General features: G+C 38.2%; 1 protein-coding gene across 1 annotated transcript in view; it reads left to right on the forward strand.

The window, feature by feature from the left end:
- LOC133652084 (phosphoribosyl pyrophosphate synthase-associated protein 1) overlaps window positions 1-15,000 on the forward strand; it is a 36,178-nt gene that overhangs the window by 19,235 nt on the left and 1,943 nt on the right. Inside the window, exons 8-10 of the mRNA XM_062050460.1 lie at window positions 7,471-7,541; window positions 10,933-11,079; window positions 14,065-15,000. The exon at window positions 14,065-15,000 is cut by the window's right edge and continues 1,943 nt beyond it. Of these exons, the coding sequence (XP_061906444.1) occupies window positions 7,471-7,541; window positions 10,933-11,079; window positions 14,065-14,223 (377 nt within the window). The 3' untranslated portion in view covers window positions 14,224-15,000. The remainder of the gene's footprint in view (window positions 1-7,470; window positions 7,542-10,932; window positions 11,080-14,064) is intronic.

Consider the following 15,000-nt stretch of genomic DNA (forward strand, 5'->3'; position numbering starts at 1 on the left):
CAAATTTTGGCCAACAATGCAAATTAGACAATGATATCATCAAGACCAGGGGTTCTTAAGCTTTTTGACCTCGGGGTCCAACTTTTCCACTTTATAGGTGCTCGGGCCCACTCAAACATTAACACTGAATTAGTCCTCTTCCTCTTGATTTTAATCGTATTTAACAATTATATTAAACCTACTTACACACTTTACAACCTTGTCAAATTAAATTAAAGCATATTAATCACAAATATTGTTTAACACACAACCCTTAGGCTTAGGTCAGGCTGATTAAAAAAATAATTACTAACCAAATATACTGCAAAAGAAGGGACTTATAAAAACCTGCTAAAAAATCAATGTATATACAATTATGTTGTGAAAAATGAACTAAATCACTTACCTAAGCTGTCAATAAAATTTACGTGCAAATAAAAACACAGCTTCACCAATAAAGTCATAATTTTTGTGCTTAAGAGATTTCTCTAACTGTAGCTCCGGACTTATTCTGTTTGTTTGATATTGTCATTACTGCCACAAGTGGTGGAAATGTGTTTTACAACTGAGTACCGCTGGGGCCCATACGGACCAAAGCTGAAAAACTGATTTTTTGGCGTACCTCCAGGGCAAGGGTGTCCAAACTACAATCCTCCGAAGCCTTCAATTTGGCCCGCAAAACATCATGTGTTTAATGTATACATTTTAAAAAGACTGCTTTGATGCTGTTGTTTTAATACCAAGTGGACAAGGTGAATAATTCAGGTCAATTACCCTTAATTATACACTAACTTGAATTATGCACATCATTCACTTATATGACCCAATGCAATCAACCTTCCCTAGTCATGGTGCAAAAAAATAAATGTCAACAAACATGGTCACACATAACCCAACTCAACATCACTCAACTTTTTGGATATTATTAAAAATGTCCATGCACCATAAAAAAAATTCAAATTACACCCATTACAAAGTATGATGGGGAAAAATGCAAAACACTCTCCACACTTATCTGTTCCAAAATTTGACATAACATAGTTTAGTTATTCTTCCATGTGCTTACAAATTTATTGTGTCGTTGGCAAATGACTCTAAAAAGTTAACATCCATAAAGATTCATATTTTTACACGTTTTTATTCCTACCGTAGACTTTAAAAATCCTCCCTTGGAACAACACCTGTCAAATTCCATCCACCGTAAGAAGAAACGTGGACGCAATGAGTGCCAACTGTTGGTGTGATTATTCCGCATGAGAGGATTTTCCAAGTCTTGGCATCATGTGTTTGTGATATATCTTTGTGCATTTATGTTTAACGTGGTGTTTATTTGTTGGCAATAGCAGGCAAACAACAAGCTCCGTTCCCTGGCATAGAGCTTCCAAGTACGAGCGTAAACCTAACCTACATCTGACTATGAAGTGGTTCCTCTTCAAGTGGTTCCTCGGTTGTGCGTGCATGTGGCGACAAGGGGTTTGTTTGGCATCCTGTAAAAAAATGGGGTCTGGATTAAAGAAGGGGGTGCAAAGACATTTTGAACACAAAAGCTCCTTGCTCGTATACGCCTCAGAAACCACACGTTTGAGTCGATTTCAATCGCCGCACCTCCTCAGATTCTAGACAGCCACTTCTACAAGATGCAAGCAAACTCTACGTTTTGTTGTGTTCTGATTTTATTTCTCATAAATCAAACCAGAACCATGCCAAACATCTTGTTTTCCCTTTTATTCTATACTTCAATATCTGGACTCATCTTGCCAATCAGCACATGTTGCACCCCTGTCGAAGCTGCTCTTTCGAAAAATCTGATTAACATTTTGCTCTTCTCAACTGCATGTGATGAGAACAATAACGCATGCTGTTTTAACTTGTACATCTACTTGCAGGAAGACCAAATATTACCATGCATTCAATTCATATCCTTAAATCTAGGGTTATTTACTTGCTGGTGTACCTTTTATTTTTATGAATACAGTGTTCCCTCGATTATCGTTGCAGACCCCCGTGTGGTAGGTCAATTTTTGTGAACTAGGGACACAATTCATTGTATAGTTTTTATGACTATTACATGCATTTAAAGTCTATCTAAATCAGGGGTGTCCAAACCACGTCCAGCCCGCGAGACATACTGAGTTAAGTTAATAAGGAATCTTACACACAGGGAGATTGCATACGTTTTAATAGTTTGACAATTTTGATGCTGTTGTTTGGTCGCCATCGAGTGTACAACGTGAGTAATTCAAGACAACGACCTTCAATAATGCTGTGAATGGGAGTATTCGTTTTATATACTTAATGAACCAATGCAAACAACCTTCCCGAGTCATTGTGCAAAAAAATCCAACAGACATGGTCACACATAACACAACCTGCTCATTGAACATGCACCATAAACAATAGAAAATTGCACCCATTTAAATCAAGTTGGGGAAAATACGAAACACTCTCCACACTTATTGATTACAAAATGTTGAGGTTGTCAGGGAATTAAACAAGGGAGAAGTCACACTTTCACATACACTTAATATCCAATTATATTAATAGTATATCCAATATAATAATATAATATGTACACATGTATAGGAGATATATATATATATATATATATATATATATATATATATATATATATATATATATATATATATATATATATATATATATATATATATATATATATATATATATATAAACACAGTACAGGCCAAATTCTCGTTCAATGGGTTTTCTTTATTTTGGTGATTATTTACATTGTAGATTGTCACTGAAGGCATCAAAACTATGAATGAACACATGTGGAGTTATGTACTTAACAAAAAAAAAAGTGAAATAACTGAAAACATGTTTTATATTCTAGTTTCTTCACACCCCTGATCTAAACCCTCCACACAGTTTTCACACACACTAAACATGTAAACATAAAACAAGCATCTCAAAGGCTAGTTTATTAGTAGGGGTGTAACAATTGATCGATATATCGATTGATCAATTTATATTCCTAAACTTCAAGTATGTCAATCTGTGCTCTGCAAATGTATCATCCGCTCGGGATGGTCTCCTGCTGGCCCTACTATGGACTGGACTCTCACTGTTATGTGGATCCACTAGGGATTGTACTTAGAGGGGGGGTTACCCACATATGCGGTCCTCTCCAAGGTTTCTCATAGTCATTCACATCGACGTCCCTTGTGTGGCCTCTTGATTGATTGAAGATAGGTATCGATCCTAGGTCGTTTTAAAAGAGAATAGATTGATTTTATCGACACTAGAAAAAGGAAAACATTGGGTTTAAGAACGACATACTTTTTCTGAAGTTTAGCATATTTAATAATAATGACATCAGACGTTGAAGCCCCACTTTAAAAACTTTCAGTTTTTGTTGATTTTGGCGGCGCCAGTGGACCAAAGCAGTAGTGTTTTGCCAGAAGACCACATTTTAAGATGACTAGCACATAAATGACGCATTAATATTGGCACATATTACAAAATATGACGTCTGTAATGGCTATGCTGATGTTAAATAGCAGACACTATCAGGAAATGACCTTGGATTGCGCTACACACATGACGCTACTACCTAGAACGTATCAGGGCGGATGCAGGTCCGAAGCAAAGAAAGACCGGCGGGAGAGTTTTTTTTTTTAAGGAAGTAGTTTGGAACTGTGAATTATCAAGCTGGTGGCTATTTATTGCTAGCATGCAAGTTTTTAATAGCTAACATTAGCATTATCATTTTGATTTGAGTATCGTAAGTTGCTTACTAGTTTAGCAGGAACAGAGCCGCAACACAACTTTAAAGGGGAACTGCATCTTTTTTTTAATTTCGCCCATCATTCACAATTCTTACGTAAGACAAGAATACAAATGTTTTTCTTTTTTTATGCATTCTAAATAGTAAGGAAATGTGATCCGCATCATTCCACTCACTGCGTCATGAGCTTAACTTAACAATTTTTTGTGATCACCATGTGTCGGCAAAAACAATTATCGCTCCACTTCAACTTAAAGACAGCATAAGTCCATTCCAGACAGTCAATAATAAAAATGTTAGTTTTTTACATTTACGACGGGGGGGGGGGTGTTTGACCGGTACTTTTTAGAGGCGGTATAGTACCGAATATGATTCATTAGTATCGCGGTACTATACCAATACCGGTATACCGTACAACCCTACTACTAAATAAAATAAGTATTTATGATACCTGCTGAATAACTGTATTGTATCGGAAGTGACACACACTTAACGCTCACTCAAGCATTGCTAGTATGTTCGTGAGGCTAGTTAGTGTGCTATCTTGTTGCCATCTATCATTGTTATTGGTAAATATAGTAAGTTTTTGGCTATTTGTGTTTCACACGTATAGTTGCTGTGTTTGGCCTGCAGCCCATCGGCACATTTTCACTTTGGCCCTTGGAGGCAAAACGTTTGGGCACCTCTGCTTTTATGCATTCTAAAACATGCATGCTTTTAACATGCAAACTTCAATGAGTACCGCAAAAATCCAAGATTCACTGAGACCGCAGTGAGCGACCCAGGAAGTGGCGAGGGAATGCTCTTCCATTTTCAAGCAGTGTCAGGTTTTGACGTATGTCGTCAACCAGTCCTCACAAACTTTGGAGAAGCATGTTTGCCTTCGTTGGTTTTGGCTCAACATGGTTAAAGCCCCCACAGATGCGGTGGTTGTCACGGTATTCAGGAAAGTGATGCACAAGGCATGCTCCTCCTCTTTTTTTCCCCCTGATACTTTTCCTCTTACAATTGGCTTTGCTAGCTGATTGTCTCCTTCCACCCTTTGGCTCAATGAATACATTTACATGTATAACAATTCTCACAATGTCGCTATTGTTTTTGTTTTTTTTTACCTTAAAACAAAATCTGGAGACAGCAAATTATCCCTTTGAGTATCTGCTGTGACAGGTAATGCGCTATATGGACAAAAGTATAGAGACACTTAATCCGTTAATCATGCATTTCCCACAGAATCATTCTTCATATTGCTAGGAACTTTTGTATGTGTGGGGCAAGTGTGCCATGAAAGTTCCATAAAGGCACGCTTGGATGAGTTTGATGTGGACTAAAAAAAAAACTTGCAAAGAGCCTTGCCCGCATGGCCAGCAAACACCTTTTGTGATGAGATGAGCCAGCAGACCCTCTTTCAGGTCCAACATCAGTGACCTCTGACTTCACTAATGTTCTGGTTGAGTGGATATAAGCAAAACTAGATTGGTCTACTTTTGTCTATTAGTTTGTCACTTAAAGGGGAACAGCACTTTTTTCCCCAATTCTTACGTAAGACAAGAACACATGGTTTTCTTTTTTTTTAATGCATTCTGTGTCGTAAAATATGGCGAGTATGAGGTGGCTAACAATGTCACTAATGAGAGAACAGTATTCTTCCCATAAAGCCCCATTTACAACTTGTGACCTGAATATTAACCAAGTATGATATTGTTATTATTATAAGTAGGCAAACAATTTTTTAGCGATGCTGTGATCACAGAGAGCTAACTAACTCATGCTGCTATATTGAGCTGCTTCATTGCCTCTGAGTTGGTAAAAGTTAAGTTGGTCAACGTTAACAGTCAACTTATACCCAGAGATGGCGAGAAAGACATGAAAATATGCTAGTTTTTTTACCCTTCTTGCGGATTTTGATTAATTCTTCATCTAAACGAGAAGATATACAGTACACCCCATCAGTGGCCATCCCAGTGAGAGCAGACCTTGTACACTAAGTGATTGTTTTATGTTCATAGTTTGTATATCTTGTTTAGAACTTAGCAATACTGCTACATGATGCTTAGTGTTTGTTGTTAAAGGGAAAAGTGAACGTTGTGATGCATCTTTTAAAGATTAAAGATTAAAGTACCAATGATTGTCACACACACTAGATGTGGTGAAATTTGTCCTCTGCATTTGACCCATCCCCTTGGGGAGCAGTGGGCAGCAGCGGCGCCGCGCCCGGGAATCATTTTGGTGATTTAACCCCCAACTCCAACCCTTGATGCTGAGTGCCAAGCAGGGAGGTAATGGGTCCCATTTTTATAATCTTTGGTATGACTCGGCTGGGATTTGAACTCCAACCTACCGATCTCAGGGCGGACACTCTAACCACTAGGCCACTGAGCTGACACTGTTAGCTGATTAGCGAATGCTAACGACACTAGCTTCATTACATTATCATAGCACGTACAAATATGCATGAAAACACTCCTACACATGGGACTGTTTCGGAAGTATAAATTGTTTTCATTAAATTGTAAAACTTACAAATGTTGCTTGGAGCGATGAATGACGAATCCATTCGAGTAGAGACGCTATGGACAGCGAGAAGACTGAACGGCCGTTTGAAGGCTCAGTCTAAACCAAAGGGCAATGCAGCACCTGCAGTGAGTTTACTCATCCAAAAGATGGCGCCATAGCACAAACGATGACAAACCTATTCAGTGTGACTTCTTGTTTTTTTAATTTTATTTTTTTAAACTATTTGCGTTATGGCTGTCAGCGAAGAAAAATCTAAATATTAGCCGCACCGTTTTATAAGCCGCAGGGTTCAGAGCGTGGGCAAAAAGTAGCGATGTGTAATCCGGAATTTACTGTACTTGCAGCGTGTATATAAATCGATGATGGAGGATTTTGGATGTTTTTTTTAAGCGACTCTTATTGACTCCATAGTTACCTGACTTTTGCTAGCATTTATTTATGATTCAGAATGCATTAGAAAATATCAAAAACATGTGTTCTTGTCTCACATAAGGATTGTGAATGATAAGCAAAATTCCCCAAACAATGGTGCAGTTCCCCTTTAAACCATGTGGTCAAATACTTTTGTCTATTGGTGTTGCTACACGAGAACAGATGCAGGTCAGTGAAACACTTCTGCTTTGTTTGCTCTGGGGAAAAAAACAAACATCTGACATATCTTGTGAGTGACAGGCCAAAACACATTGTGATTATTGTGCGCATGTATGCAAATATTACCTGGGAGCGGTGACGTCGGACAGACGATTGACCCCAAAGATTGGCAAGCGTGAATGAAGAAACCCCTCTGCAGTGATGATTACGCACCGTTGTCCCCCGTGTCTAATACGATTCTCACGGTGCATATTTGCTCATATGCACACTGCTGTCATGTGCCTGCCACGGCCGGTTAAAATGCTTCCTTCTGATTGGGTATCCTGGGCAGAAAACCCCTTTTGAATTCCTTGCATGGCATGTGCTGTATACGTTTTGGCATTTCAGATAAACCACCTAGGGGGTAGGTGGGGTAGAATGGGGGGGGGAAGAACTCCTCGCAATCACAATAATTGCCAATTTGAAGTTAACGCAACTTTTAACATTTCTATCTGCATTAGGACTAAGTCATTTGGGACGCAGATTTCCTCAAATGCGAAGCATTTTCTCAACCCATTTTACCCAATCTACTTGGACTGACTCGTAATCACGCCGATTGCTGTAATGCTGCTAACACTCGCTAATTGTCTTTGCAGTGATGATGGCCAAGGAGAAACCGCCCATTACCGTTGTTGGAGATGTGGGGGGGCGAATTGCCATCATTGTGGTAAGAGGCTGCTCTAGCCTGTTATTGCTATCTTACACTTAGGATTAATTTTGTGAGTTTAATTAGTGTCATGTTTTAATTGTGCACGTTTTTTAAAATACACTGTCGAACTTTTATTGGTTCTTAAACAGGGTTCGGCAATCGAATAGTTGGTATAGTGAAGCAAATTTCTTCAAAAGAAACAATGTACTATATAAGCCGTACCCACTACATTTTAAACAATTCATATTTTTCCATAAATTAGCCCCATTGAAGCCGTACAGAAAGATTGTGTAAATGTTAGGGGTGTAACGGTACACAAACATTTCGGTTCGTTACGTACCTCGGTTTAGAGGTCACGGTCCGGTTCATTTTCGGTACAGTAAGAAAACAACAAAATATAAATGTTTTGGTTATTTATTTACCAAATTTGTAAACTATGGCATAACATACATATGCCATACATATACACACAGGGTCCATTGCCTGGGTTAATGTGGTCATCATATATAAAATAAAAACTAAATAAGATAAGGCTCCGAATGGTTTCTTAACAAAACCTTTCTACATATAAAATGCTTTTTTTGATTGATTGATTGATTGATTGAGACTTTTATTAGTAGATTGCACAGTACAGTACATATTCCGTACAATTGACCACTAAATGGTAACACCCGAATAAGTTTTTCAACTTGTTTAAGTCGGGGTCCACGTTAATCAACATTAAACTGCCTCAAGTTGTTGCTCGGATTAAATAAAATGACAAAACTTTTCTTCTACGTATAAAAAGTGCAACATTAAACAGTTTCAAGTCAACTCAGCCTCAGATTAACTTTTCTTCCCCCGCCCAGCCTGGCTAACTTGGCAGTAAGAGGATATATGGGCTTATTGTTCTTCCACCATAGAAGTGGGTCAAAATCTAGTTTCTAATGCAGTATGGTCTTAAATCTGCTGCTATAAAAACATTTGTTATTGCTTTAGCCCTGCCTGACTCGCTGAGGAGAGGCTGCTTGAATGCGGTGGTGATGCTTCAAATGGGTTAGCATGTTTGACGTGTTGTCAGAAGCAGCTGCTGAACAATGTCGAAAAAACCTCCGTCCTCCATTGTTGTATCGTGCAGCCGAAGTGTTCCCAAACGAGAGATCTTAACGAGGCAAGAGGGTCTTCCAGCTCTGGCTTTTACATGTTGTCGTAGCCCGGTCGCTGCTAGCATGCCGTGTGTTGTGCCTCGGTGTGCATTGTTTACACAACGTGTGCTACGCTACTTAATATGTCCGTGTGGAAACTCGTTCGGTACACCTCCGAACCGAACCGAAACCCCTGTACCGAAACGGTTCAATACAAATACACGTACCGTTACACCCCTAGTAAATGTTTATTTACATACCTTAATTGTTTCCAACCGGTGTCTGTGTCACGCCAGTAAAACGGCTGATCAAACAAAACAGAAGTCATCGTCATGGACCCACTAGCTGCGGCAGCTAGTTCTCCAGTCAGCTAAACATGGTGACATTTTGGGGAATTTACTGAGGAATTTGTCCAGGGTGTACCCCGCCTTCCGCCCGAATGCAGCTGAGATAGGCTCCAGCACCCCCCGCGACCCCGAAAGGGACAAGCGGTAGAGGATGGATGGATGGATTTGTGAAACTAAACAATACAAAAATAATGCCATTGTAAGTTAACATTACTAACACAGACACTTGGAAACGTGTTAGCTAATGCTAAGGGCGCTAGCTTGATTGCATTACGATAGCATGTACAAATATGCATGAAAACACTCCTACAGACATCACACATGGTACACTTTAGTAAGTAGGAATTGTTTTAGTTATATTGTAAAACTTACAAATGTTGCTTGGAGTGATGAATGAAGACTCCACACGAGTAGATACGCTATGAACGATTAAAAGGCAGAACATCACTTGTACTTCCGGTTCAAAGCTTTAAACAGCAGGAAACACTTGCAGTCATTCACCCAGCAGCACCTGCAGTGAGCAAACTCGTCCAAAAGATGGCGCCTTAGCACAAACACACCTTTCTAGTGTCTTTGCATGTGTTTAATGAAAACTATTTTCATTATGGCCGTCAGTAAAGAAAAATCTGTAAAATAGTTTAATAAGCCACAAGGTCAAAAGGGTAGGAACAATATAGTGGCTTAGTCTGGAATTTATGGTAAATATGAATAATGAGTTGTTATTTTAGTGAAGGTTTGTCATCAATCAATCAAAGTTTACTTATACAGCCCTTAATCACAAATGTCTCAAAGGGCTGCACAAGCCACAATGACATCTTTGGCTCAAATCCCACATCAGGGCAAGAAAAAACTCAACCCAATGGGAACAACATGAATTCCAAATTGTATATTTTGACCACAACATAAAGTGCTATACAGTACTGTATATCAAACACACATAACACGGGGTGATGATTAAACTGTCTCTTTATTAACAAGCCAAAACGACGAGAAGCTGAACTGTCCTGTATGCTCTGCTCTGCCGACACACGCACACAATCAGAAGTCCTTTTGGTGCCCTCACAAACAATCAGAAACCACAAAAATCCTTAACTTTAACAACCATATTGCTACAATTATAAACATTACAAAAGTAAAATCCACTTTCAGTACATTAACATTGCCAAATGTCTTCTTGTGAGCCAAAAGAGCAGCAAGTTTTTTTGTTTTTTTTCTAAATTAATTTTTTTAAACTATGAATTGATTTAGAATCCCCTATTTTAACACCTAATTGTATTTTTAAGTCATCCAAAAATACACCAATTTTTGTGTGTGTAATTTCTTTGTAAGTTGTTTGGAATTAAATTCTGATTTAATTAATAGATTTGTTGTAAAATCACAATGAACACTTAACAAAAACCTCTTAAAATGAAGGTGCGAAAAAAGGAATATGTAAGAAATGCTTAAGGTGTAAGAAATTTGTGTCAAGTGTGAAAATGTAGACAAAAAGAAACCTGAGAATAACTGTTTTCTGCAGGTTTAGTGCCAGGAAGTTACAGCTGTGCTCTAAAGCAGTGGTCCCCAACCACCGGGCCGCGGCCCGGTACCGGTCCGTGGCCCGGTACCGGTCCGTGGATCGATTGGTACTGGGCCGCACAAAAAATAATAAAAATACTTTTTTAAAAAAAAATTTTTTAATTTATTAAATCAACATAAACACAAGATACACTTACAATTAGTGCACCAATCCAAAAAACCTCCCTCCCCCATTCACACTCATTCGCACAAAAGGGTTGTTTTTTTCTGTTATTAATATTTCTGCTTCCTACATTATATATCAATATAGATCAATACAGTCTGCAGGGATACAGTCCGTAAGCACACATGATTGTATTTCTTTATGACAAAAAAAATTTAAAAAATACCAACCAAATTTTTTGTGTGTCATTTCTTTTCCAGGACGACATCATAGATGATGTTGGAGACTTTGTCGCCGCTGCTGAGATTCTGAAAGAGAGAGGCGCTTATAAAATCTACATCATGGCCACACACGGGTTACTTTCCGCCGATGCTCCACGCCTCATAGAGGAGTCTGCCATAGACGAGGTGAGGACGGCATTGTTGGTGAACCTGTGCCAATTATAGGCTTTAATTGTAAACAAGTATTCCATCTAAGATGTAGGACGTTTGGGAATGACCTGTCAAATGTATTGTCCTATAGTATTTACAATGGGCTGTGACTAAAACCAAAGGTGTCCCAAGTGCGGCCCGCAGCCCTCGGGACCATTTAAAAATACTAATTTAAAAAACAAAGTGAATAAAAGACCAAAACAAGGGAAATGTAACAAGAAAAAAATGCATTGTGGACTCGAATAACACAAAGCTGCCATGCAGGCTATTTTTTTTTTTTAAACTGTCATTGTTTAAAAAATAATAATGACTCAAAATCAATGTTGTTATGAATTATTGACTCATTCTTGGCTCTAATTACTCCTTGTCAAAATTTCCCACTTTTAAATATTTTTAGGAAAAATAATGTGTATTTTGAGTGTTTGCCATAACTCAGTTTTTGCTTTGACAAAAAGGCATCAAACAAATTTAAAAAAAAAAAAACAAATATAAAATCATAATTGTCATGATAAATCTGAGCTTAATCTAGAAAAATAAGTTTTAAAAGTAAACAAAAAAATGTATGACTTACTTTTAATACTAATAATTTTTAAATATATTTTAGTGGGATTTTTTTTTAAACTGTCATTGCTCAAAAAACAACAATTAACACCAAAGTTATGAATTATTGACCTCTTTAAGGCTCCAATTCTATCACATGAAATATTCCAGTTAGAATTTTTTAGGGGAAAATATTGCATATTTTATGTTTTGCCATAAGAACAAGCTTTGACAAAAATGGCATAAAACATAAAAAAAATACTTAATATCGACAGATCGAAGTTTATCTAGAAATACAAGCACTGAAGAAGAAAAAAAAATACATAACTTATTTTTAACAATTTCTTGACAGTTTTAGTTATATTGTAAAACTTACGAACGTTGCAAGAAGTGATGAATGACAAATCCTTTAGAGCAGAAACGCTATGGGCGGTTTCACTTCTGGTTCAGGGCATTAAAACAGGAAGTACACATTTTCAAACCTGCAGTGAGCGAACTGGTCCAAAAGATGTTGCCATAGCACAAGCAATAACACACAATTTCAGTCCTCTGCTTGGGTTTCATGGAAGCTATTGAGCACAAAACATTATGGCCATTCGGGGGGGGGAAAAAATCCGTAAATTAGCCGCACTGTTTTATAAGCCGCAGGGTGCAAAGTATAGGAAAAAAATAGTGGCTTATAGTCCGGAATTTACAGTACTATTTTTGTTTGTTTTTATCCCATAAAAAACAGGGTTTTATTTAAGGAAAAAAGGGTATAAAATATATACTGTATTTTCCGTACAATAGGACACACCAAAGGCGCACTGCCAATGGTCTATTTTTTTATATATATATTTTTTTTCATATATAAGGTGCACCGGATTATAGGGCACATTAAAAGAGTATTTTTTTTTTTCTAAATGGAAAACACTTCCTTGTGGTCTACATAACATTGTAATGGTAGTTCTTTGGTCAAAATGTTGCATAGATGATGTTTTACAGATCATCTTGAAGCTGCTTTCTGACAGTCGCTTCAGGATGCGCCGTTTTGTGGTCGGTCTTATTTACGTGGCTCACCTTCGACGGCGTCTTCTTCCCATCATTTTTGTTGTAAGGTGTAGCATGTAAGGACGGGAGTGGAAGAAGTGTCAAAAGATGGAGCTAACTGTTTTAATGACATTCAGACTTTACTTAAATCAATAACGGAGCAGCATCTCCTTTTACGGAAACAACACCGGAAATGTGTCCCGTGAAAAACCGTCCGACCGGAACTCTAATAACTACAGTTCCTTGGGTGAATAATGTAAACTCACTAAACAGGTATGTTTTAGCGCTTTCATGGCGAGTTTACTGACAGATCTAAGTAAGAACTTTACACTACTTTATATTAGAAATGGCAACAGCTGAGGATGAATGTCCCATAACAAGAAGATAGAGAAAAAGAAGAAGCTTATCAGCTACGGAGTCTGCACGGACTACAAAGGCGGATTTGCGCAATTTTTCAGGATTTATTTTACAGGATCCCAAATACAGATCAGCAGGTACCAGAAGGTAAGAAAAGTTGCTTTTGCATAATGTGAAACAAAACGCCAGATAATATTTACTACCTTATACACGCACTATAATAATACTCCTATGTTTAATGCGCCGACAATCCATCAAGCGGTGCGGCTTCATAGCTTACCAAAGTCGTACTAAAACATTTTGATAGATTTTTGAGCGCCATGTGTAATGTTGTATATTTTCAATGGAACATATAAAATGTTGGCGTTTACATGAGTCATATTGCCATCATAGTGCAGTTTACACATACATCTTATGTTTGACTGCCATCTACTGGTCACATTACACCATTTACCAAATAAAATTGCTTCGAGGTCGGTAAGCAAAACCAGAATTATTCCGTACATTAGGCGCGCCGGTTTTAAAGCGCACTGTGGAGTTTTGAGGGAAAAAAATGATTTTAAGTGCGCCTTATAGTCCGAAAAATACGGTACTTAAAATAAACACCTAAAAATATTTAGTTGAAAGTGCCTTATTTTTAACACTTTGATGAATGAAACCCATTGGGTCCATGGGACCTTTAATATTCACCAAAATTGAGGGGACCCCTAATGGCCCCTATATATTGTTTTGAAAATAAAACAATGCATGATATTATATATTGTACAAGCGGTAGAAAATGGATGGGATGGATGGGATGGATGGATAGATATTGTATATTTTTCAATGTGAGGTTCTCTGTCATAAAAGCCTGCTTTAAACCATTGTATAGTTAGCAAAAACAGTTAATAATAATAATACATTTAATTTATAAGCGTCTTTCAAGAAAGCCAAGGACACTTGACAATAATCAGATAAAAATAATGAAAATATATTTTAACATATATTGTTTGTTGACGTTGCGTAGTGATGAGGCTTTTGTGGTATGTCCCGCAGGTGGTGGTGACCAACACCGTGCCCCACGAGGTGCAGAAGCTCCAGTGTCCAAAGATCAAGACGGTGGACGTCAGCATGATCCTGGCTGAGGCCATCCGCCGCATCCACAATGGCGAGTCCATGGCTTACTTGTTCCGCAACATCGCAGTGGACGACTAGGACACGCAAACAAAGCGCTCGCCATCTTCCATGAAGACATTTTCCACCTTATACCCAGGTATTTTTTTCCCTTGCTCCAGGGTTTATAAAACATGTCTTTCCACACCAGTGATGTTGAAAAGGTGCATGGTGTAGATGTGCTTCTCGGTGTATGCCTATGCAGCAGGTGGCGCTGTAACACCTCTGGAAAAGGCCATGCAAAATATTATAGACTGATGAGTGGCTGTTTGGCCAGCTGGACTGATGTGAGTGTCAAACATTGGGAATCACTACTGTATCGTGACCAACATATGTATTGGCTTTGACAAACTTGTGAAGGTACTAGACATGAAATGACTGAGAAGTAGCAAGATGTTATGTTGGTCTTGGCTGGGTCATGTGGTCTTGGCTGTGCTGCACTGTGATTGGCTGGCATTTCACCCAGTCTTGTTTCCCCACTCCTGCTCGTCGCCATGCAAACTTGTCACTTTTTTGTTAACATTGCAATGTTTGGATTGTCACGCGTGGAGAAACAGTTCAACAAAGATGTATATTTTAAAAGGAGTTAAAACTCCAATGTTGAACATTTAGAATGTAATGTTAATTGAATCGCCCAGCTGTGATATCATCTTTCACCTTTAGTGTCACTGCAGACACTTTTCTTACCACGCTATCAGCAGTTTGGTGTCCCGATTCCATATTGATATCCGATATTGGCAAAAAAACTAAAGTATTGGATGATATCTGCTTGCATCTATAATCTGAGATACAAGCAGTCCTGCAGCGTGTTTACTTGTG

The sequence above is a fragment of the Entelurus aequoreus genome, linkage group LG06, assembly GCF_033978785.1.
Source record: "Entelurus aequoreus isolate RoL-2023_Sb linkage group LG06, RoL_Eaeq_v1.1, whole genome shotgun sequence".
In the NCBI taxonomy this organism is placed as follows: Eukaryota; Metazoa; Chordata; class Actinopteri; order Syngnathiformes; family Syngnathidae; genus Entelurus; species Entelurus aequoreus.